At 40.0% G+C, this 24894-nt stretch overlaps 2 protein-coding genes and 1 pseudogene across 3 annotated transcripts; 2 read left to right on the top strand and 1 right to left on the bottom strand.

The window, feature by feature from the left end:
- Nucleotides 1-3973: 3973 nt before the first annotated feature.
- LOC147427379 (uncharacterized) lies at nucleotides 3974-5314 on the bottom strand. The gene is made up of 4 exons (XM_086497781.1): nucleotides 5205-5314; nucleotides 4331-4366; nucleotides 4133-4203; nucleotides 3974-4053 (listed from the first exon to the last, which is right to left on the bottom strand). The coding sequence occupies exons 1-4, from the start codon at nucleotides 5312-5314 to the stop codon at nucleotides 3974-3976; spliced, it is 297 nt and encodes a 98-aa protein (XP_086353907.1).
- Nucleotides 5315-9092: 3778 nt separating this feature from the next.
- On the top strand, nucleotides 9093-10064 carry LOC147427378 (uncharacterized; annotated as a pseudogene).
- Nucleotides 9935-11933, top strand: LOC147427377 (uncharacterized). 2 transcript variants are annotated; one of them, XM_086497465.1, is made up of 4 exons: nucleotides 10140-10307; nucleotides 10418-10475; nucleotides 10689-10876; nucleotides 10957-11933. In XM_086497465.1, exons 1-4 carry the CDS (start codon nucleotides 10285-10287, stop codon nucleotides 11129-11131), a joined length of 444 nt encoding a protein of 147 aa, XP_086353591.1. In that variant the 5' UTR covers nucleotides 10140-10284; the 3' UTR covers nucleotides 11132-11933. The 2 variants fall into 2 exon arrangements, with proteins under 2 accessions (XP_086353590.1, XP_086353591.1); XM_086497464.1 differs by having other exon boundaries at nucleotides 9935-10307; nucleotides 10418-11064.
- The last annotated feature ends 12961 nt before the right edge of the window (nucleotides 11934-24894 follow it).

The following is a 24894-nucleotide window of genomic DNA, read 5'->3' as shown; positions in this document are numbered from 1 at the left end:
TTATGTAGGCTTTGCATTTAAATCTAAAATTAAGAGATTCTTTTGGCAAGCTGTTAGCTCATTAAGTGTGTATCGTGGAAATAATTGTTCAATACCCGAGTGACATCTTATTAGCAACATCTATCAAGTCTTGGAATGCCCATTGCCCAATCTAGCTTTCACTTAGCCATTTTGATTAGATATTTTCATTGCAATAAAATGTTTGAAGTTAATGTCCTCAAGCCAATTTGGACGGGTCTTCTATGTAACAAGACATTGCCATTGGTTTGAACCTCTCGTGGTTTTCATTGACACTAAGGTTTGTGACCCCTACTAGATTATGCTTCCAATCATGACTCAACACATGGGGGCCTATGCATTTATGAATGCAAAATCATTACAGGTGAGCTCTCTGCTTGGTCCAGATTATTAGGCTTCATCCTTGTGTAGGCCTTGTTGTGATGCCATTCAAGGTCAGTGATGGTCTTGAGGGTAGACATACTCTAAGAGTTTGGCATACAGTGTAGAGAACGTAGGGCGACTGCTATTGTGGTACTTGCAATTTCCTCTATATCAGTGTAATCGCCTTGTCCAGAGGACAAAGGTAAGGATATCAAAATAGACACAGTAGGTAGTCCCAATCACAAAACCCCTCTCTGCCCAGTCGGACAACATTCTCTCTCTCTCTCTCTCTCTCTCTCTCTCTCTCTCTCTCTCTCTCTCTCTCTCTCTCTCTAATAGTTTCTCTGCTAGCAAGGCTCGAAAAAAGGTACATTTGCTTTATCCGAATCAAAATATCACCGGCTCAAATTTTAGCAAGAAGGTTTCGAGGCCAAGTTCAATTTGACGATTTTTAGTTGAAAAGGTCTTTATGTAGGTAAAGCTTTCCTACTTAGATATCTCACAAGGGATGAAAAGTATCCAAATTTGGCTCCATAAAATTATTTGGAAAAATATCCCTCTAATTTTTGGAAATTCCCAAACTACCCCTCAGATTTCAAAAATTTCTCAAAATACCCTTTATCTATTTTGGTTGGATTCTTCAAGATTTTCTAATTTTATTCCTTTTTGACGATTGAGATCTATATGGCATGTAATTTGTCACAAATTACCTCTCAAGAAAGAGCAAAAATTATGGAGTAGATAGCTTTTGAAACCTACATAACCAACTCAATTCTAGTTTTACCATCTTGTATTAATAGACAATCAATCTTCTTATGAAAAGGTACAAATTTTTTCATCTTTGGAGAAATTTAATATCAAAACCTAAGGTATTTTGAGAATTTATGGCAGAACATGGGGAGCAATTTTTAAAATTTGAGGGGTATGTTAGTAATTATCCCAATTATTTTCCAGAGCGCTGGTGAATTCTTATAGTAGAGACGTCTATTCCCATATGTGCATTAAAGGCCTCTGCCCTATATTGCAATGGAAGAGCGAAATCATGATCAAATTGCTAGTTGATGCTGTTTAAGAAACCTACGTTGCTTGAGCTATTTTGGCCGGTCTGTGTGCCAGATATGAGGCATCATTAAGTTTTTTATGAGCATCACATTTTGCTATGTCTTGGGTCGCATTATTTGATTATGGAGGGAAGAGACGAAGAAATGGAGGCGGAGGGAGCAGGCTATCTTGCTCGAATTGGTTTCTTTAAAAAATGAAAAAGCAAGATAGATAGATAGTCAGGCACAATACCTTTTCTGGGCACTTTGGCTCTTAAGGGGTAAAATTCTACAAGGATTTGTGCTTCCAACAACGCAATGTAGAAGGGACTGCCTTCCCCGAGGAAGGCCTTGAACACAAGACCATGAGGGTGTCCAACATCACTGATTTGAGAGGATTTGGAGTGTATTACACCTGATTGTTGGCAGCTACATGCTTGCCCAGGTTGCTCTGCAACTTCACTGTGGGATTTGGGTGAACTGTGCTCTTCATTGCCTGTAGTTCTCATGTACTCCCAACCATGATGTGCTAGGCTGCTCCAAGTTTTTGACAAAGGAGCCGCATTATAGAGCCTGCATCTCGATGTGGAATGCCTCAACCCATTGACTAGCCCTTGATGTAAGTGTGGCGGGTGAGATCCACATTGTACTTGAAAGAGAACACCAACGTAGGAGGATCCTCAAGAGAGGAGGCATAGAGGTCCACTTTCTCGAATCAAACCACTGCTACAGAAAAACCTGTCCTGTGAGTATCCACAACTTATGCAGTTCCCGTGGCATACCCTGTACAAGAGACCAAACCTGCTGGCCCACACATCCAAACTAGCCTCTGCAGACAGTAAGCTCAATGGAAAAGAGAGAAGCACCCTACTCTGTCCCAAACGGTATGTAAGGTGTCATAGAGCCTGTAGGGGCACCCGCCATGGAGTTGCTTTGGTGATCCCAAGCGACATTGCCTGAACCGCGCTAATGCACTCAGTGAGGGTGTATCATAAATGTTCCATGTGTAGCTTTACCGACCCATTTGCTCAACTCCTTTTATCAAAGGAAAAGACTAAAATCTTGAAACCAGCTTCTTGGGTGATCCATTGTGAGAGATCGAGCTCAGATCGTGTTCCTTGAACAAGAATGGGTGCTCTCGCAAGTGCAAAGGTTTAACGACCCATTGCTCACCAACAGAAATCATTACGTTGGAAACATTATGGAAGGGCAGACACCTACAAGAATACAGAAACACAAGACCATGGATGCGAACAACCAAGAACAAAAGACACATCCTTAGATGTGAACAAACAAAAACAAATGAGAATCGCGGTTGGCAGATTGAGGGGGCCCGGGGGGAAAGGAATAAGGAAATGAAGGCACTCCATGGTCTCTTGTTGAGGACTATCAGCCTCCATCTGGGGCCTCACAATATGCCTGTCTAAAGCTTGCTGGGAGGAGGGCAGTTAACTGAGGGCTCTTGTTGAGGACTATCAGCCTCCATGTAGGGCCTCACAATATGCCTGTCTAAAGCTTGCTGGGAGAAGGGCAGTTAACTAAGGAATATCGACACCATGACAAGCAAGTTGCAGGTGCAATTACATTTCAGCCAGCCATGTGGTATTCTTGACGGGAAGCAAGAAATATGGCATGCCCACAGCCATGATGGTGGCTATGTTGATTGCCTTAGAGGCAAGAAAAAAGCATGCTGGAGTGTGGAATCACGCACGAAGCGAGAAGGTCATGGGTAGCAACCTCATCCAGTGTTGTCGAAAGAAAGTTGTCATCCTGTGCTATCGAAAGAAAGCTCTGCACACACTAGTGAGGCAAGGCTTGATTCCTGAACCACATTTCACTTCATGCACCCAAAAGCCCAACAATACATAAACCTCGACCTAGATCTGGAGCCGTCAAACGACCTCACACAAGGAAAGGGCGAGGGTGAAACATACATACCTGCAGCAAACATCTATGCAAATGGGAAGCAAAAACACTGAGGAGAGAACTCAGGCTATGGAGCTGGAAATGTAGCAGGAGGATAAGAGAACTACAGGCTATAGAGCTGAATATGTGCAGAGAAGGAGTAGCCCCATGCTGGGTTCCAAGAGGCCAAAAAGGGATTTAGACCTAGTGCCATGATCAACAGAGGGTCGCAAAGGAGCTGCCAACCAAGGCCAGAAAGAGAGGAGTTGCTCGTCATGCAAAGCGCGTGAAGAAGAGCTAGAGCCTGTAGTAGAAGCTACGGTTGACGCCTCCTGCAACTTGGCCGCCTTCCTCAGTACCCCACTACAGTCCTGAGAACAGTCACATGTCATGTCCAGCTACCAGCTCAGTGAACCTCAAGGCCAGTGAACCTCAAGGACAGATCTGACATCCGCAGGCTGCAGTTCTGCAGCACATCGAGATCCGCCATGCCTGTGGCTTGTAGCAAGTCGAGATCTATCATCCGCATGACGCGGTTTTGTAGCACATCAAGATTCACCAGCGTTGTGGCTTGCACACATCAAGATCGCTCAGAAAACAGCACCAATGAGATGCCCATCCGCCCTATAGCATGCCGATATCCATCGCTAGCGGTGTCTCTCACAGGCCGATCCTTCTGCGCTAGGGTGAGACCCCTCAACAAATACACCAGCACTGCAAGCCGCACCTACAGAACGCCAAAACCCATCAGCATTGCAAGCCGCAAACAAAATAACGAACACGCATTAAAAGAAACCCTTCCCCACCATAGCGATTCGAACTACCAACCCCCACACTTGCGTGTTTGCAAGCGCAACTGCACAAGCGAGAGCCATCCGAATGAAAAAAGGCATGGAAAAGGCATGAAAAGAGCACCACTAGAGACGACGCCATCCACATGGCCAGGGAGGGGTAACAGAAGGGTTGAGGGGAGTGAAGCATGAAAAGGCTTTTTGGCCTTACGCTCCTTGCTTGCAGCCTGCTTTCTCTTGTTCAAGTTGCTACGAGATTAAAAAAACAAATGTCATGCACAAATCCATTGACATTTAACTGGAACGTACAGTTTCACATCTGTGCAAGCATAACAAAAAATCCTATTGGAAAAACTACATATATGAAGGAAAAATGTGCATAACTGACAAAGTAGATGATGCAAAAGTATACTACAATCAATCTTCTCAATAAATTGTAATGGGTCCTAAAGTTACTCTTGAATATGTGACATTGGGGCAAAAAGGTACATAAATTCTTGCAAAGTCTGGTATTTCCAAAGGAAGCCAAAGTCATGCCATATGGTTTCTTTCTCTCTCATCCTCCCTGATGTAAACAATTTTGTTCTAGAGGGAAGGTGGAGGTGACTTCAAAACCACAAAGCGTTCGGGAGTTCTCCTTGCTCATTCTCAAAAAATGTGGGCCTTCCATTAGGTGGCTGAGGTTCTCCTACTTTCAGTAAATAAAATTAGTGTATATTGCCACATTAAGGTCTCCCCTCACACAAAAGAAGGGCAAAACCAGTCATAAGATTCATTGTCTACTGCACAATTTTCATGTGCATCCAAACTGCACGTACTCTGGAAAAAATGATGCTTTTGTTCTTCACAAATGACCTCTACTCTACTGGAAAGATGTCCAACTGAGTATCAAGACGTTTGCGTCCTCAAATCATACTATGTACAAATTCTCTGTAAGAACTTCAGAAAATTGAAAATGTGCTTATAAAATTGTTCTGTATGCACTAGAACAGCCTTTTGTGAGGCATACTGACAGTCACATACATTTACTAACCAGCTCTACATGCTAGAGCTACAAAAACGGGAGAGTGAATTTAGAAACACATACGTTTTGGCCGCCTGCTTGGAGAGCCCGCTCTTCCCCTTGGCTCCTTTCATCTCACAACCTGCAGTGCCAACCCACAGAACGAAATCAAACGAGAGAAAGCAACCAACCATAAGCAGAAAGTAAGTAGAAGATAGCGAAGCAGGAAGAATGCCATAGGAGCTTGCAAAGCAAGAGATGAAAGGTAGAACAGGGGATGCGAGAAAACAGAGATGGGCGGTGCGAATTGAGAGCCAAATCGAGCAGGGGAAGACACAGAGAAGAGCGAGCTCGCGAGATGAAGAAGGAACTTTTTCAAATGTTGGGTTTTAAAATTTAAAGAGAGAGCCCCTCGAAAGATAAATTCAACTAGTGATAAGAAACATCTTGTTAACCCTACCTCCACATCCAATCACACTCGACACACACAATAAAGATTGTCTCTCACTTTACCACCAAAAAATTACTTTTCTTAAATTTTTGCAATCTTTAGCATCGTTTCATCCTTTCAGAAGCAGTTCAAAATTATTTTCTTGATAAATGAGCATTCATTTTGTATTTCAAAATTCAAGACATGTCCATCATTAAATTTACACTCTTCATTTAAATGAATGTCCACTATCTTATTTCAACCAATCAATATTTTTGGTCTATCCAAAAATGCTTGAAAATATAACTTAACTATTTTTCTATTTTAGTCAGCAAAAAGAGAAGGCATCACTATAGCCTTTGCCCTTTGGGCAAGCCAAAAAATATGAAAGAACTATGGATATGGAATAAGACATTGGAATCATATGATATGGTTACTCTTTTGTATTATTTTGGGTGAAAGAGAAAAAAGTATGCAAGTAAATGAAAATTATATAATAAACGTGACTAAGGGAGTAGAAACCTGTTTTTTATTTTCACAAAGGTGAGGGTAAAAATGTGGAGATGATTTGCGTAAAAGAAAAATATGAGGTTAGAGTATGTACACATTGGCAAAAAATATACTTATGGTGCAAGAGGATGAAAGAAGGTGTACATAGGTTTAATAAAACACACGCTTAGCTATAAATATTTAAATAAAGTACCAAAATAATTATAAAAATTTCTTGAGTTAGGCCCTATATGAAATGAAATATTTACACATAAAAAGACAATAATATACTTTTATTTTTTTATTTTATATTTTTGGCTCAACTAGCTTAGTGACTAGCTAATTGAGGGTTTTTAAGGAGATGTCTGAAAAGTCCCCTAATTCACACATACCTATGTACAGTGAAAGGGTGATAGCCAAAGGGTGAGATAGCCAGAGTGTTTGAGTGGTTTTGATAGGGTGAGGTAGCTCACTATGGCAATTTTGGATAGCCAAAAAACGGCTCTCACTAGTTACAGTTTTCACCCACATCGACATCTCGCAATATAGTATCACATTTTTTTGAGATGCAAGATGGAAGAAAAAATTTCTCTTTTCATTTTTTCTTTTTTTTTCCTCCTAGCTATGTAGAGGTGATGGCTTCTAGGGAGGTGGTGAAAAGCATACATCACTCATGTTGAGCGATATGTAGGGGTGGTGATTGAAAGGCACTTTTAGTTCATTTTGTCACGCCCTAATCTCATCTTTCTTCACCCTTCCCTTTTTCTTTTAACTAGCAAGGCATCTTCCAAGATTCTCACTAATGAGAGCATGCATACACTAGTGTGGCTTCCACAATCTTGGAGAAGGTAATAATATATGCAGATGATATAAGACTCAATAATATAGGCAGGACAACAAAAAATATCTAGTCTACTCCTTTCTCACAATCATGAGATTTGTTTTCTTTGGGGAAACCAGAAATGGCGGTGGTGCAGCCAGTTTTGGTCGACACAGGGAGAAGCCAGTAGCAGCAGGTGCCCGGTATTAAGCAGGATGATGTATCAGACTTTGGCAGGTATGAGATGCAGTTTTGTGCAGGTTTCACAGTGATGTGTATGTCGGATGTGATACATAACCGGTCGAACATTGCAGATTGAAACCCTAAGTGATGGTGCCATGGTGTAGGCAAAATGGGTGTTAAAGTTGGTCGAGCTCAAAGGCCATTATTTGGCGACTCACTAAGTGGGTGCATACATTTGAAGGTCAAAAGGATCGGGATGAGTTTGTGCTTTATTGAGGACAGGACATACCGTGTAGAGGAAGCTATGATAATCAAGGCGAAGGTCTTGTTTTTTTGAGGCGGATTAGAGCCGACGATTGCGGGCGTGTGCAAAAGGGCCAAGCCCAAAAAAACCTTTCAAGGCTATTAATATATTTTTAAAAAACGCATTGCAGTTGTCTGCAGTCGACGAGCAAGGCGAGGGAAGGAGGCGCCATTTGTGGCCATGCATGGAGAGATAGCCACCACTTGGAGTCTGCATGCGGGGATAGATGCAAAAACGACAGCGCTGCAGCTGGGGTGGAGGTTGTGGCAGCCAATGGTGGCGGAGTTTTGGCAAGGAGGGCTGAAGGCGGGACAGGCCAGGGAGCCGAGTAGAAGGAGAGCCGCCTATGGAGTGAGAGGCCGCCAAGGGGCAGGGCCATACGATTGAATTGAGATGCAGATAGGGCGCCATCAGTTGCCAAGATAGAGGGCCGCCAGGGCTACAGAGTGGAGGGGCCGGCTGGCCGTTGGCAGACAGAGGCCATCGGTGGTGGCGCATCGGACAAGGGGCGGCCAAGGGTGGCTAGCGAGGTGGCGAGATCCTGTATACGGGCTGGGCCAGTGGTGGTAGGCCTAAGCATTGGATGACAAAGTGCGCTGAGGCCGATCGGATGCAGGTCGAGGGGGCCTGAAGAGGCCGCCATTGGAGGCTACAGGCACGGGCGCGCTCCATCAAGGTGACCGCCGCCAGGGGCGAGCAGGCGTGGTTGCATAAGGCAGGTGTTGAGGGGGTGTCGCCATCGGGGGATATGCATGAGTTGGGGACTGGTTTGAGGGCAGAAAAAAGCCAAAGGTGGCCAAGTGCTGTTGCAGGAAGGCGCTGCAGAGTTGAGACTTTTGGAGTCGGGTCCCACCAAGGTGAGGGGCTGCTAGGGCTGCAGACGGGAAGTCGGTTGCAGGAGAGGGCTGCATTTTACATTCTCTAAGTGAAGCTAGTGGCACCAATGTCACCATAATCTATTATAATGTTATTGTTCAAATGAACATTCTCGTCCTTTTGCTCTTATATTCATTTGTTTGTCGCCATATGGGTGTGTGAGCCATATGGGTGTGTGAGTATTCCTGGCGTGGATATCGAGTATGCAAAGAGGGTGTCAGCTGGGCATAGACTAGGTGTATGCTAGAGTTTTTTGCAAATGTCCGAGGTTATCGATCAATATATAGAGAAAGGTGCACTGAAGGGTTAATGTGGAAACCATGATGATATGCTTTGTGATTGGGTGCGTGAAATCGGGGTTGGTCGGGATTGGGCTTGGTCAATAATTGTTTGCAGATTGTGTGCCTAGGTGTTTGTTTGCTAGGGGATAGGGGTGCTGTCAGATCACTGGGCTATAGAGAGGCATTCACCAAGTGTGGTGGTGGTTTTCCCATTTTCCCCTTTCCATCTTGTGGTGCCCCCACGGAGGACCCACTGATTGCTTCCTAATAAAGTGTTCGTGAGTCGAGATGAAGCAGGATTTTAGGCCCATGTTCAAAGGAGATTAGGATGCAGATGATTGGCTTGCCAATTTTTAGCTCTTTATGCTGGCAGTATTGCAGATGCCAGGTGATGAAGCGAAGCTCCAGACTCTACCGTTGGTGCTGCGAGGTAAAGCAAAAGATTGGTTCGATGGCTTAGAAGAGGTGCACAAGTAGAATTGGCTCGGATTTTGAGAGCAATTCTTACAAAGGTATCAAAATGTGGTGTCAGCTTTGGAGGCAGATGCAAAGATCAAAGTTTTTAAACAGGACGTAAGTTCCAATTTTGATGCTTTTGTTGATAAATTTGAAGCTTATTGGGGGGATTTTGCAGCTACTACCCAAGCAACCCATGTGGGATACTTTAAGCTAGAAAGGTTTCTTTCTTGCTTGCATCCCAATGTTCGTGAAAGAGTGGATTATGAAGATCCAAGCACTTATGATGAAGCTGTCAGAGTTGCCAAAGCAAAGAGTCGAAAGATGAAGAAGAAGATGGAAGCAGGATTGCTACAGTCGGTAGTCACGGTAGCAAGCGGATCTAAGTCCAAACAAATTAAAGAGAATCAAGAGGTAAAAGCCCTTCCTTTTCTTGATATGAATTTGGTCAAAGCACATGAAGTTGATGCCAGGCTAGAAGAGCTAGACGAAGTGCCACCCAAGGCTCAAAAGGTGCAGAGAGGTATGTTCAAGGTGCCACCCAGTTTGCTTCCTCAAAAGACGAGGTAATAAAAGGCTTTGAAGAAGAAGTGTTGGTTCTCGAACCGACATCGGAGAAGGTAGCAGTGGTCCAAGAATTGACAAGTTCAAAAGAGGAGTCCGAAAGCTCTCATAGCTCCAGCAACAGTTTGGATACAGATGCTACATGTGAGACAGAATCCATGTATTCTAGGTATGAAAGTTTTGATCTTTTTCATGTAGATGAAGTGGAAAACAATGTATGTGAGTTTCTTGCCAACCATTTAAAGGTTGAAGAGAAGTATAGTGTTACACATTGTGTGAATCTGCCAGTCGAGCAGCCCTATCAAATGTCTTTTGATGGTGAGTCCCTATTGAAGGAAGAAATGTGGCTTGATTGTGCATCCAGTTTAATTGAAGAGCAGGTTTTTGAGGATGACTTGCAGAAGCTAGAAGCAGAAGCAAAGGTATGTCGAGTTGATTTGTCTATGTAGGGGGTGGGGCAACCTTGCCTTGGCGGGCATGTCGAGGTGCACGGTGAAGTTTCAGAGTTTGTGTACGTTGACCCTGGAGGGTGATGCAATAGCACATGCTTTTCTCTCTATTTCTATCCTATCTATATAACCACTATAATTTTTCTTCTGCAGTCTATAGCTCTATGTTATATCATTCTCTTTGTACATACTTATTTTACCTAAATAATATTGTGGTTGAGCATAAATTCTCAACGAGGGGGTGGACAATGATGGTGCAACTAGTTTTGGTCGACACAGAGAGAAGCCAGCAGGTGCCCGATATTAAGCAGGATGATGGTATCAGACTTTGGCAGGTATCAGATGTAGTTTTGAGCACGTTTCACAGTGATTTGTATGTCGGATGTGATACATAACCGGTCGAACATTGCATATTGAAGCCCTAAGTGATGGTGCCATGGTGTAGGCAAAGTGGGTTTTTAAAGTTGGTCGAGCTCAAAGGCCGTTATTTGGCGACTCTCCAAGTGGGTGCATACGTTTGAAGGTCAAAAGGATCGGGACGAGTTTGTGCTTTATCGAGGACAGGACATACCGTGTAGAGGAAGCTATGATAATCAAGGCGAAATTCTTGTTTTTTTTGAGGCGGATTAGAGCCGACGGTTGCATGCGTGTGCAAGGGGGCCAAGCCCAAGAAAACTTTTCAAGGTTATTAATATATTTAAAAAAACGCAGTGCAGTTGTCTGCAGTCAACGAGCAAGGCGAGGGAAGGAGGCGCCATTGTGGCCATGCATGGAGAGATAGCCGCCACTTGGAGTCTGCATGCGGGGAGGGAGCCAAAAAGGACAGCCCTACAGTTGGAGTGGAGGTTGTGGCAGCCAGTGGTGGCGGAGTTTTGGCAAGGAGGGCTGAAGGCGGGACAGGCCAGTGAGCCGAGAAGGAGGAGAGCCGCCTGGGGAGTGAGAGGCCGCCAAGGGGCAGGACCATACGATTGAATTGAGATGCAGAGAGGGCGCCATCAGTTGCCAAGATAGAGGGCCGCCACGGCTACAGACTGGAGGGGCCGCTGGCCGTTGGCAGACAGAGGCCATCGGTGGTGGCGCATCGGACAAGGGGCGGCCAAGGGTGGCTAGCGAGGTGCGAGATCCTGTATACGGGCTGAGCCAGTGGTGGAAGGCCTGAGCATTGAATGACAGAGTGGGCTGAGGCCGATCAGATGCAGGTCGAGGGGGCCTGAAGAGGCCGCCATTTGAGGCTACAGACAGGGGCGCGCTGCATCAAGCTGGTGACCGCCAGGGGCGAGCAGGGGTGACTGCATAAGGCAGGTGTTGAGGGGGTGTCGCCATCGGGGGATATGCAGTCGGGGGCTGGTGAGGACAAAAAAAAAGCCAAAGGTGGCCAAGCGCTGTTGCAGGAAGGCGCTGCAGAGTTGAGACTTTTGGAGTCGGGTCCCACCATGAGGGGCAGCTAGGGCTGCAGACGGGATGTCGGTTGCAGGAGAGGGCTGCATTTTACATTCTCTAAATGAAGCTAGTGGCATCAATGTCACCGTAATCTATTATAATGCTATTGTTCAAATGAACATTATCGTCTTTTTGCTCTTATATTCATTTGTTTGTCGCCATATGGGTGTGTGAGTATTCCTTGCGTGGATATCGAGTATGCAAAGAGGGTGTCGGTTGGGCATACATTGGGTGTATGCTAGAGTTTTTTGCAAAGGTCTGAGGTTATCGATCAATATATAGAGAAAGGTGCACTGAAGGGTTAAGGTGGAAACCATGATGATATGCTTTGATATGCTTTGTGATTGGGTGTGTGCAATCCGGGTTGGTCGGGATTGGGCTTGGTCAATAATTATTTGCAGATTGTGTGCCTAGGTGTGTTTTTAGGGGATGTTGGTGTTTTTCCCATTTCCTCCTTTCCAGCCCGCTGATATAGTGACTCAAGAATTCATCCCAAAAAGTTGACACATTATAACTCACCCATGGATAGTATCAAGCTTAGAGAGCTTATCATAGAGAGAGAGAGAGAGAGAGAGATGTAGAGAGATGGACATAGCTCCATCTTCAACAAATTTCCCTCTGATATGTTGCCGCCGCTTGCCGGGTTGGACAAGCATGGTCGGGCCCTGATAACAAGAATTTCCCATTGTACAAGGTCCCCTCTACATTAATACAGGGCATCGTCCTCAACTTTTACAAGCCGTCGTTGGTCCAGTCTGCAATAAGCCTCCCGAATCCCAATGTCGATTCGATTGTTGTTCCTCCACACTATCTCGCACAGACGGCTTCAAATGGGATCTACGATTGAGGTGATTCGGATCGTCAGATGGACATTTGTAAATATGGGACATTTAGTAAATTGTGGAAGAAAAGTAAATTTGGGTAGGCTTGTAAATTTTGGGGCAGTCCCCACCCCATGTCTTGAACCCGCGACTTCCCCACTGCGAGCCATGTGGATTAACCACTACGTCCGCATACGTTCGTTAAAATATAGGGAATTCAAGTATGTCATATTGTAAATGTGGACCGATTAGTAAATTCGTGGCAAATTTGTAAATTTGGACAAATTTTTAAATTCGAAGCAATTGTCGAATCTAACGGTTCACAATTGGCGCGCCCCGCATTTTCCTTCTCCACCATTCATTCCATTTAAGCATGCCTCTGTGATATAGTGATGAGGATCGTTGTTGATCTTGTTTGAAGCAACCAATTTCCTTGACATGCGGTTGATAGCAATCTTGGCCTTTGACTTAATTTTAGTAATAATGGGTTCCTTGTAAGTGTCTCTCTTCCATTTTGGCCCACGGAAAGGTAGTGTTGTCATTTTGGCATAGCTAAAACTCCAAAAACAACATGCGTGCTATTTTTCTATTAGTAGGAAAAACAACTTGTCATTAATACTTCCCATTTTTCTTTTATGCTTTAAGCAATGAGTTCAGCATTTGCCATTTTCTCATTGATTGTTGAGGTCTATTGGGATTCTTCCTACGACATTAAAAACTTTGCTTCTCATGGGTGTGTGTATGTGTGTACATATGAGGGAATTGAAATAACCTTTTTATCACCAAAGTGTGGTAGATTGATTATCCCCGTTCTCTCTTGAATAACAAGTATTTAGCTCAACACCTGTTAGATAGATCATTAAGATAAGTCTCTTGGCGGTTGCTTCTATGACAATAATAAATTATTTTCTAATAATAAATTATTAGGGATGTATTTGTGATGTTAATGCTATAGATTTCATGCAATCAGTAAAGTATTCAAAACATTAAAATTGTAGACCAAAATATGATCAACTCATGGATTTGATACACTCGCTCTATCATAGATTGTGTAGATTGTGTAGAGATATAGCCTATATGTAGAGAGTATCCAAGGGTTAAAGGTTTGTCAATTAGGTGGAGACTCCGGATTACATAGAATATCCCAGGGTTAAAGGTTTGTCAATTAGGTGTGTTGAACCGGAGAAAGAGAGTGCCGGTAGACGAGAAGAGAGAGAGAACACCATCATATGCAATTCCCAAAGTGTGTAAATTGATCACATGATATGAGTTTATATAGAGGGGACCAGGGTGCTATATATAGAGATACTATATATAGCTTAGCACCCCCATTCAAATGAAGGTGCCTAACTGTGGATGAAAAAACGCTTGGGGGCTCAAGGGAAAAACCCACAACTCTATATACACCCACCGTTATATTTAAATATGTTAAAATATACATTTACAATGTTCAAAGGACCTACATAACTCCTGTTTTACAATGTGCCCTTTGAAGGGTCTTTAACAACCCTATATATACAATTTAATTGATGTAGATTATTCAATATCTTTGAGAAACTTCGATATCTTTAAGCAGCTTGAATATCTTTGAGCCCCTGTGTACATTGCTTGAGGTGACTTTCATCCTGTAAACAACATCAACTCAAGAAACATATCGAGACGTGAACGTTAGAAATAACCACATCACATTATCCTTAGAGAGGGTTCGCGACGTCGCTCTAGAGACGACATAGAAGCGAACGTAATGTTGGTGCAATCACATGTGCAAATGACAAATGCAACATCAATGTAATTACATGTGCAGACATATATACAAAGCCGGCATGTAATAAACACATTGGGTCACCCAAGATCTCAACTGACATCTGTCATCATCAAGGCTTCACGTACCATGGCAGCACGCTGTTCACCATGGTATTCAGACGCTTTAAAAAACTTTGAAATAGCAATCAGCAGGGCTTTACGTACCATGGAATTAGAGACGCTTCAAAAAACTTTGAAATAGAAATAATCATCATGGCTTTATGTACCATGGCATCAGAGACGCTTTCAACAAATAAAACATTCGAAATAGAAATAATCATCATGGATTTACGTACCATGGCATCATGATTCTCACCATGGCATTTAAGACGATTTCAACAAATCAAATCAAATAGCTCCAAGAGTTTCAACAAATTAAAGAAAAGCAATCATCATGGTTTTACGTCCCATGGCATTGTGGTACTCACCATGGTACTCACAAAGTCATTCCATCATTTGCTAGACATCTTTGACCACTGCCAAAATTAGTAGCCCGCCACATAATAATCAACTATAAATAGATGACTCCATGGAACAATTGATTCATAGGGCAAACCTCTTAGACAAATAAAGACTCATCTTTGACTAGTTAATATAAACATTCACAACCTCTTACAAATTAAATGTATGATCACTTACGATTGGCTCTTATTTATAGCTGGTGAAAATAAGAAAAACGTGAAATTCTCTCGATTTTTAGGTCAAAATTTTAAGCTTTTACACTAAAACTTGTGAAAATCTCTTGAAGCGAAGAGCAAAGTGTAAGTGGCTGCACAATATGAGTGTCAAGCACAAAATTGGGGTATTATTTTTGTTCTATAATTTATCGTAGTGCTTATAGAATACAGGCCTAGAGAATAATATCTAGCTAGCACTACTCTATTTCGTGTTGCTCGCAGGTAGTTTCTGCAAAATCGTTTTCAATCAGAAGAAAATTAAAATCAAAAACAAAAAGCGAAGTTGCTTTTAAGGTATGTACGCAGTCCGCGAACGATAATTCAAAATCGGTGCAAAATTTGAAAAACGTTTCTTCTGCAAAGTTGTAGACCACATTGATTCGGGAGCATTTTGCAAGTAGTTTTTGCAAAATCATTTTCGATCAGCAAAAAAATCAAAAACAAAAACGTACTGCTCTGATACCATGGAGAGAGAGAGAGAGAGAGAGAGAGAGAGAGAGAGAGCACAGAGAGAGAGAGAGAGAGAGAGAGAGAGAGAGAGAGAGAGCACAGAAATAGAACCCCAAAGTGTGTAGAATACACACATGAGATGATGTATATATAGAGGGGACCTGGAGATACTATATATAGCTTAACAAGGTGGAGACTCCGGATTACATAGAATTTTCAAAATGTATGGTGGTTAGATTAAATTTTCATTAAAAGTAATGGGGAAAATCATTAGGCTTAAAACTAGAAAAATAGTTCAAGTTCTCCTTTAAAAAAAAAATTCTTTTGGAAAACCCTTTCCCGAGTGTGTAGTTAAGAGGCCAATATTGAAGGGAAAACAAGTAACCTTCTGACATCCTCACCACCAATTGTTCATGATAAGCCTTCAAAATTAATGAACTCTTGTATTTTATCGAAAATAATAATTTCTTGAGGCTAACGATACTACAAACATAGGGATTTTTTTGAAACCTTGAAATCATTTTTTAGAATAACTTCAATGGGTTGTCGGTCACACTACATGATTTTTTCGGCCCCAATCTTTTTTCTTTTGAAGATGACATAAGGTACAAAATAGTTGCATTTTCTTCATTTTGTTTACCTATCATCAAAATATATATAGCCATGATTATTATTACCACTAAATGTGTCTTTTCATAGGTTTTTTGGGACTCTATATTCATAGGTGGCCATGACAAAAGCATAAAAAATCTTCCACTTATTGAGGCGACTAGGATAAGCAACAAGAGAAGTGGCCTCACTAAGCTAGTGTGTGCATAAATGCAAGGCTTGCACACAAAGATCAAGCCTCTCACTTGCATCACACAACTTACATGTTTTGTCACAAAGAGAGGTCCCCTTTTCATAGGTTTTTGAGAGAGTAGGGTTTGCATAATTTCTCTTGATTACAAATACAAAGCTCACGAGATAAGTGATTTGGATGAAGATATAGGTGGTAGAGCTAGGGTTTAAATAAGTAGCTTAATAGGAGTTAGAATTCCTATTAGTATGGATTTATATAGTGGACACATAAAATCAAATTTTCAAAAGATGAAATGGACAAGATGATAAATTAGTCAAATTTGAAACATTCACTCTCTTTTTCTGATTGGCATGGATAACATGATAAATTATCACTCCCATTTTTTGCATGTCATGTGCTTATTTTGTTGGATATTGGGGTTGGTTCTTTGCTATATTTATCCTCTTTTTTTTGCTTTTCATGGATGAAATTTAAACAAAAAGTAGAATACTGGGGTTAAGTCATGAGAGATACATCAAAATAAGTGTATTATGTTCAAAAAATATAGAATATAGAGGTATAAACATAGTATCCATATCCAATTTTGTAAAGTTGTTTTTTCATGCTAATAAAATTAGAGTGTCTGTATGTGTGTGTAATGAAAAGAGTATGTCGGTATAGATGAAAGATGTAAAATAGAGAAAAGAAAAGATACGTTGTTTGCAAGTGGACGAATGCATTTTAGGGCTCTAGGGTGGTCCAAATAAACCCCAAGGTCATGATAGTTGGTCATAGGTATGTGTTTAAATTCAAGAAGGGCAAGAAAGATAAAATCTTGCTAAAGATTTAGGAGAGAGATTCAAAAATGGGTTCTCACTTTGATAAATTAGTCAAATTTGAAAGATTCACTCTCTTTTTCTGATTGGCATGGATAACATGATAAATTATCACTCCCATTTTTTGCATGTCATGTGTTTATTTTGTTGGATATTGGGGTTGGTTCTTTGCTATATTTATCCTCTTTTTTTTGCTTTTCATGGATGAAATTTAAACAAAAAGTAGAATATTGGGGTTAAGTGATGAGAGATACATCAAAATAAGTGTATTATGTTCAAAAAATATAGAATATAGAGGTATAAACATAGTATCCATAGCCAATTTTGTGAAGATTTTTTTTCATGCTAATAAAATTAGAGTGTCTATATGTGTGTGTAATGAAAAGAGTATGTCGGTATAGATGAAAGATGTAAAATAGAGAAAAGAAAAGATACGTTGTTTGCAAGTGGACGAATGCATTTTAGGGCTCTAGGGTGGTCCAAATAAACCCCAAGGTCATGATAGTTGGTCATAGGTATGTGTTTAAATTCAAGAGAGGCAAGAAAGATAAAATCTTGCTAAAGATTTAGGAGAGAGATTCAAAAATGGGTTCTCACTTTGAAAGTATGTGATGAATCATAATTCTTGAATTTCTATGTTTTGCAAAGTCTTGCATGCTTTAGTTTTCTATGTACCATTTGTCTCCATCCTCTTCACACTTTGCATAAAAACCTATGGAAGTTATGTCACGGCTCAACAAGAGCATGACAAGACCTTGTAATTTGTTGGGCTATTCAATATAATTCACTCACAATTGTGAGCTTTGCTATAAAAAAAATAAAAAAAATAAAAAACCTATGGAAGTGAACGAGTGTCATTTACCTTTCCATAGCCTTTCAAGAGTCTTTTTATCCTAAGAAGGAAAATAAAAATAATACACTTCATTTTCCTTTGCATTTTTGAGATCTTATTGAAATTTTGAACACATGGACGTGTGCTTGAGTAAATTCATCTGAAACCTCTTTTCCCATGTGAAAGATTTCACTAACTTGATTTAGTACTCTATAGGTATCCACAAGTAGCAGCATAAATAAAAATATGTGAACTAAAATATTTAAACATAGACTAGATATATTATTTATTTATGAAAATATCCCTAGCCATAATTTACATATGCAAGCTCTACGCCTAATAATCAACGCACACCCAATGGTAAATTTATGTAAAAAAGCATGGGGTTTCGTTGAGAAACGTTGATAGCATATTTTGGTTACCTATGTTAAATAAGTTGATTAGAGCTATATTTATATTGCATTTGGTTTATTTAGGGCTACATTTAAGGTATTTGTTGTTTCTTCTTCCATGATAGATGGACCAAGAAAACAACCATCATTTAGTCCCCCCTCACCCTTAGTTCCCCCTCACCCTTAGTTGATGGTTTATTCACATACCATCAATTGGATCACACTCCAATAAACATTGTAGGTAATCTTACAATGCCTTCTTCAATCTTTCTTTCCTTCTCAATGCCTCTTCACCTTAGTCAGCTTTACACCTACTAGTGGATGATTTTAATGTATGAGGTGTAAGATTCTCAATTTTGGATCTCTTTTAAAAAGTAAAAAATAAAGTTTCTGGGTGAAAGCATGTTAACGTGGCGCGTTTCTTGTGCTAGTTAGCATTTTCAAGCTATCACATCTTTAAAATGTTGAGCTATATATAGTATCTTGTTGAGCTATATACAGCTCAACAAAAAAGTTGGGCGTCCGGTAAAATTTTTACAAATAATATCAAAATGTGTCGGAGGTTGTACATTTGGATTCCTTGTTTCAAGAGCTTTCTACCAATATATCATACGTCATAGATCTTGGAGATGTAGCTCATGTTATTGTACTAGTTAGCATACGTCAAAATTGTGCTAGTTAGCATTGTCTGGGACATGAAAAAGTGGGACGCATTAACATGCTTTCACTCTTCTACATTACTTTAATTTTTGGTCTAGGATCTTGTTGTACAATGTTAACACTATGTTGGTGGCCTAATAGGACATAAAAATGTCCTTTCATGGTTTCAAAAAAAAGCTCCAAACTCATACGAGATCCATTCTTTCTGAAAAACCCTTTCTTGTGCTTGATGTTGAGATACCACTACTTTTCCTTGGAGAAGACTACGACAAATCACAAAAAGGCTGTTGATCAACATCGTTGCTACAGAGCAACTTTGATAACTCGCTCATGGCAAGCCTCCAAAGTTTATGTACCATAGTATTTTACTCAAAAGAGTATATTTTTACAATCAATTGCATACAAAAAAGGGTGAGTATTTTTTTAGACCATGTTATAATTTTTTTTCCTAATCTTCAATGAGTTATTGATCATTCCATGCCCTTATTTTAGCCTCAGCAATTTTGTTTTCGGACAAATAATAAGGTTCATTAATTAATGTTGTATTTTCCCCATTCTCCTCACATCTCATCACGCTCGTTCTTAGACATGTAGGCTACCACGTCAATTTAAATGAAAGGGTTATTTAATTATCAATATTTTAAGTTTTTAATAGGATTATATTATCAAAAGGATTTTTTAAAATTTTAGAGAAAATCCTTTAAGTCTTTGAAGAAAAAGGAGTCATTTTATTACTTTAAGCATGTAAATAAAGGGATTTTTGTAATAACCTTTGAATGCATGTTATTTGAATAGCGTGCACCCCTTGAATGCTTGTTGATGTTGTCAAGTGCATGTTTTGTGGGTCCCACCGGCCTTTACACTCATAAGTAGCCATGGACCACCTTAAAAACATAAAAAATAGTTTCACCATTGACAATTTTGTGCATAATACAAAAGTCACAAAACAACAAATATATAAAATCTAGACTTTATGTGTTGATCTTTTCAATCTTGAGAATGCTCAATATATAGGAAAATTTAAAATTCATGATTAGATATGGATGTAAGCTACAAAGATTGCATGGTTGACTATTGAAATTAGCAAGATTATGAAGATTAAAGCTCTTAGTGTAGTAGAATGACTCTTATTCTTGTTGAACCAAAAAAATCAACCATGCCTACATAGTTTTCTATATGGATATTGGGTGCCCCAAAACTGGAGAAATAATAGTTTCATGTTTTGAAGCCCATGTGCATTATCAAAATTGTCTTTCAATTTTAAAGTCACTACAAAAATCATGAAAGTGTAAAACTTGGCAAAGAATCGGGATTAGGAAATTCTCGTAGGAGGATGCTCCATACATGTTCTATGTTGAGAGAGAGAGAGAGAGCACAAAAATAGAACCCCAAAGTGTGTCTACTGATCACACGAGATCCGTTTATATAGAGGGGACCAGGGTGCTATATATAGAGATACCATATATAGCTCAACACCCCCACTCAAATAAAGGTCCCTAACTGTGGATGAAAATACCCTTGGGGGCTCAAGAGAAAAACCCACAGCTCTATATATACCGATCGTTATATTAAAATATTTTAAATATACATTTACAATGTCCAAGAGAGCTACATAGCTCCTGTTTTACAATGTGCCCTTTCAAGGGTCTTCTACAACCGTATATATATAGTTGAATTGATGCAATTTCTTCAATTCCTTTGAAAACCTTCAATATATTTGAGCCGCTATACACCCTGCTTGATGTGACTTTCATCATGTAAACAATATCAAGTCAAGAAACATATCTAGAAGTGAAGGTTAGAAATAACCACATCACAATGTCCTTAGATACGGTTCGTAACGCCGTTCTAGTGACGACATAGAAACAAACGTAACGACGATGCAATCACATATGCAGACGACATAGAAACAAACATACTACCAATGTAATCACATGTACGCACATATATACAAATCCAAGATGTAATGAACATATTGGGGTTCCCAAGATCTCAACAGGTGGCAGTTGTCATCATCATGGCTTTACGTACCATGGCATCACGGTATTCACAATGGCATAAGAGACACTCAAAAAAGCTTTGAAATATCAATCGTCATGGCTTTACGCACCATGGCATCAGAGACGTTTTCTTCAAATCAAATAAAAACTATAAAACAGTAATCATCATCATGGCTTTACGCACCATGGCATGAGAGACGCTTAAAAACTTTGAAATAGCAATCATCATGGCTTTACATACCATGGCATCACAATATTCACCATGGCATGAGAGACGCATAAAAACTTTGAAATAGCAATCATCATCATGGATTGATGTATCATGGAATCACACATGCTTTCATCAAATCAAATAAAATATGTAAAATATTAATCATCATCATGAATGTACGTACCATGGCATCATCATTCAACAAATCAAATAAAAGCTTTGAAATAACAATTATCATCATTGTTTTACGTACCATGCATCACGATACTCACCATGATACATTTCTTGGACATCTCCAAGCACTATCAGAACTAGTGAATTGTTAGTACATAATAATCAATTATAGACAGATGAATGCATGGAAGAATCGACTATTAAGGCAAATCTCATAGACAAAAATATGTTCATTTACGATTGGCTAATATAAACAATTAGAACCTCTTACAAGACAAATCTTACACTCATTTACGATTGGCTCTTATCCCTAGCCGATGAAGAAAAGGAAACAACTTGAGACTCTCTTGGTTTTTAGGTCAAAAATTGAAGCTTTTGCACTAAAACTTGTGTAAATCTCTCGAAGCAAAGAGCACAGTGTGAATGGCTTCACGTTGCCAACCACAAAATTGGGATATTATTTATGGGCTAGCATTGCTTTTGGGTGCCGAACCTCTATGTCAATCTACCCAAATTTTTGGATGTTGTAAATCGCATAAGGCAATATAGCGGAGGCGCCCGGCTCAGAATAACTTGATATTCTTAAAATAACGCAATATCTTCTAAATATTATGTGTTTTTGATTATTCAATGCTACCATAGACAACCCCTGATAATAGCCAATTGCGCTTTATCAAGCTGCACTCGGGAACTTGGTACGCATAAACAACTGTGTTGAAGACCTATTACTAATGTAATAAGTCTAATGTCGCTACTCTGAGATGCCATGTAGAGGCAGACAACAAGGCTGGTGCAAAGGAGGTCGGGCAATCAACGCTGCTTTTTGCTGCCTATTCTTAGTCGGCCTCTGTATTTTAGGACTGTTGTTTCTGCGTGTCTGTGAGGCGAGCTAAAACAATAATAGATTGAGGCTGGGGCTTGTAGTCGTTGTGAGACACAGGGACTACGGTCTGCAGTCCCATCGCCTGCACTCGAACTGGTCCCCGCCTCGATAACTTCGACTAGGCCTGCCTACCCCTTACTCTCTTCACATGCCCGCCTTCTGTTTTAATCTGCGCTGGCACTAATTAGCAGGCTTCTCATCATTAAAATATCATAAAGCACCAGGCTCAATACGTCGACGATAGCGTTGATGGTCCCCAAAAACCTTTATCTTGCAAGACTATGGACTTACATAGGATAGGCTTCAGTGTGCTGCCGAGACCCTGTATTGCGTGCATAAGTGAAGGCCTTTCTCTTGGCGCAGGCCTATGGCTTTACATAGGATAGATTAGACAATTCCCGAGGAGGTATGGGGCAACCTCTTGGAACCGTTTTCACACAAAATTATAGAGAGCTTCTTGAATCTCACGCAATTCAAACAGAATATTGAACAATGATCTATACAAGTTTATACTTATCTTGATGATTTGTTGAGACCTAACATCTCCTCTTCATGGTCGTGCGTCCCACAGCTCTGATACCATGTTGAAAGAGAGAGAGAGAGAGAGAGAGAGAGAGAGAGAGAGAGAGAGAGAGAGAGAGAGAGAGCACAGAAATAGAACCCCAAAGTGTGTCTACTGATCACACGAGATGCGTTTATATAGAGGGGACAAGGGTGCTATATATAGAGATACTATATATAGCTCAACAGTTCTATCATGTTTAGCACGTTGAAATATGCATACAGTGTGTTTATGATTATGTAGATGCATAAACAACGCCACTAGTTTTCACGTCTAGTAGATTGTAGGAATACTGTTTTGACAGTATCCCTAAAACATTATGAATAACCCTAGAGCCTTCAAATAAGAGATTAATCGCATAATCTAGAGCATTTTCTCTTTTATGTGGTGGCACATGATAATTCTGATGGTGTGAAGAGCTATAATAAAAATAAGCTTGCTATCCCCTACACTTAGTTAGTATTTTGGACTCCAAGCTCCTTGGAGAATCACTATATAGATTTTTCAGATGAACAAAAACACTTATATACATCAAAATCTTAATTCAAAATGCTAATATATATATCAAGATTATGGTTATCACCTCATGAATGTGAATTATTAACATGTAGGGGTGCTACCGAGATGGGAGTAGTACCACATGGAGTTGTGAATTTGAAAAGTGATTCATATATGTTCTACGGTTTTTTTTAATAGTTTACTTCATGTGTTTGATTCCCACAAACTAATGTCTGGATATATGGTTAGTCAACCCGAGTGGTACGAGTGGTTTTGCATAAAATGGCTTTCTTTTCATATCATTGTTGTTAGCATAAGTCTCATATGGGTGAAATGATCTGATAAGATGTTAGTCTATGTTATAGGAGTGAGCTTGATGCATTGTATGACGTCGTCAAATATTTTCTTTTGCATGTCGTGTGTGCATCCAAAAATAGGAAAAAAACATTTGTGCCTACATGTGAAGCTATGGCATATGGGTAAACAAAGTGGTAAAGTTGTTTGTATCATGATTGGATTGATGTGTCAGTGTCATCTGATGTATGGAACCTCCAAGATGGATGTGAATATATCTTGTGCATCCATGTTCTACTTTCCACCCTTCTAGGCCGAAACCAGCTCTATTTGCAAGGGGAGTGATGTTCAATCATAGTACATCATTTATGCATGATTAAACAATTCCAAAACCGTATTTTGAGACTATATTTAGTCTTCATTTGGATTTCTTCTTACACATAAAAACTCCTTCCTCAAGGACCCTGTGCATTGGCTCAATTTGAGTGTAGCTAGCATCTATAGTCAAAACTCCAAGTGTGGGAATCGATTTAGTGAGGAATATGGTTTATGGTCAAGGGTTCAAGATCCCTTATGAATTTGTTTGCTAGTTTCCGGTTGTGGAAGCTGGTGTGGCCCTTGGATAATTTGTTTTGGTTATAATTGTGCTGCCCAAATCCTGTCCTAATTTTAGCAAAGATGTTATGTGCTAAATTTGGTTTCGTAGGATGAATGTGTATCACCCAGCGTAGGGTGGCATGCTCACCTATGTGATGAGTATTAGATTATGGTTTGTGATTTTGAATTGGATTATAAAGTGGTTTTGATGGTTTATGTCAGAGGTATAATGAAAGAGACCATATACATTCTGATTGCCTTAAAAAAGATTGTTTGTGCATATGCAAGATGTTACTTTGACTCGACTCATGTGCTATGTTTCTCATGATACATCGATACAAGATTAGGATCACCTACATCGCTTAGCCTTAGATGAAAAGATCATGACCTAGGGCTTTGTTGTATAAGGAGTGTTGCCTATCTATTCTTCCTTTTTTTAAGGCTCATCCATAGCCTTGACCTCTTCCATATCCCATCATATATATAATAAGATTTTTCATGAGATGCATAACCATTTCCATCTACTACAAAAGATAATTCAAGTTCTAATATTTCTATTGATTACTCACTTTGTTTTCTTATTGATAAGAACCCTGGGATGCTCCACAATTCTCATAGATCTTTTAAGAACTAACATTGCATTTGTGGAGAACACCCAAGATCTTCCTTTCTCTCCATTTTCGATCATTTTCTCTTGGTAATTCATAGAAATCACATATGGGAAGATATTTTCCTCTTACATCCATTGAAAAATAAATTGCCCAAATCTTTCTTGGATAGATCTTTCTAGCTTGGACAAAGAAGATATGTCCTTGTTTTATAGATCCTCCTATATGTATACTCAAGAGAATGAAGAAAGTTTCATTCTTTTCATCAAATCTTTGGACTTTAATATTATTTGAAGGAATTTCATTTTGAGAGAAATCAAATCCTCATTTCACATTTGTTGAAACTAGATCTTACAATGTGTATCCTACGATAAGTGCATTACAAGAGACCACATTATGGTCA

The sequence above is a fragment of the Adiantum capillus-veneris genome, chromosome 23 (genome assembly GCF_014529385.1).
Source record: "Adiantum capillus-veneris isolate H3 chromosome 23, ASM1452938v2, whole genome shotgun sequence".
NCBI classification, from domain to species: Eukaryota; Viridiplantae; Streptophyta; class Polypodiopsida; order Polypodiales; family Pteridaceae; genus Adiantum; species Adiantum capillus-veneris.
This window is presented reverse-complemented; position numbering and strand designations above follow the sequence as displayed.

Excerpts from the sequence above, each read along its gene's own strand:
- LOC147427379 (XM_086497781.1), bottom strand. The coding sequence starts at position 5,314 with ATGGTTGGTTGCTTTCTCTCGTTTGATTTCGTTCTGTGGGTTGGCACT. Across the intron at positions 4,367-5,204 it reads TCCAAGCAGGCGGCCAAAAC|CAACTTGAACAAGAGAAAGC; the intron begins GTATGTGTTTCT and ends TTAATCTCGTAG. Across the intron at positions 4,204-4,330 it reads AAGCAGGCTGCAAGCAAGGA|GGATGGCTCTCGCTTGTGCA; the intron begins GCGTAAGGCCAA and ends CTTTTTTCATTC.
- LOC147427377 (XM_086497464.1), top strand. The coding sequence starts at position 10,068 with ATGCTTTTCTCTCTATTTCTATCCTATCTATATAACCACTATAATTTT. Across the intron at positions 10,308-10,417 it reads ATGGTATCAGACTTTGGCAG|GCAAAGTGGGTTTTTAAAGT; the intron begins GTATCAGATGTA and ends GCCATGGTGTAG.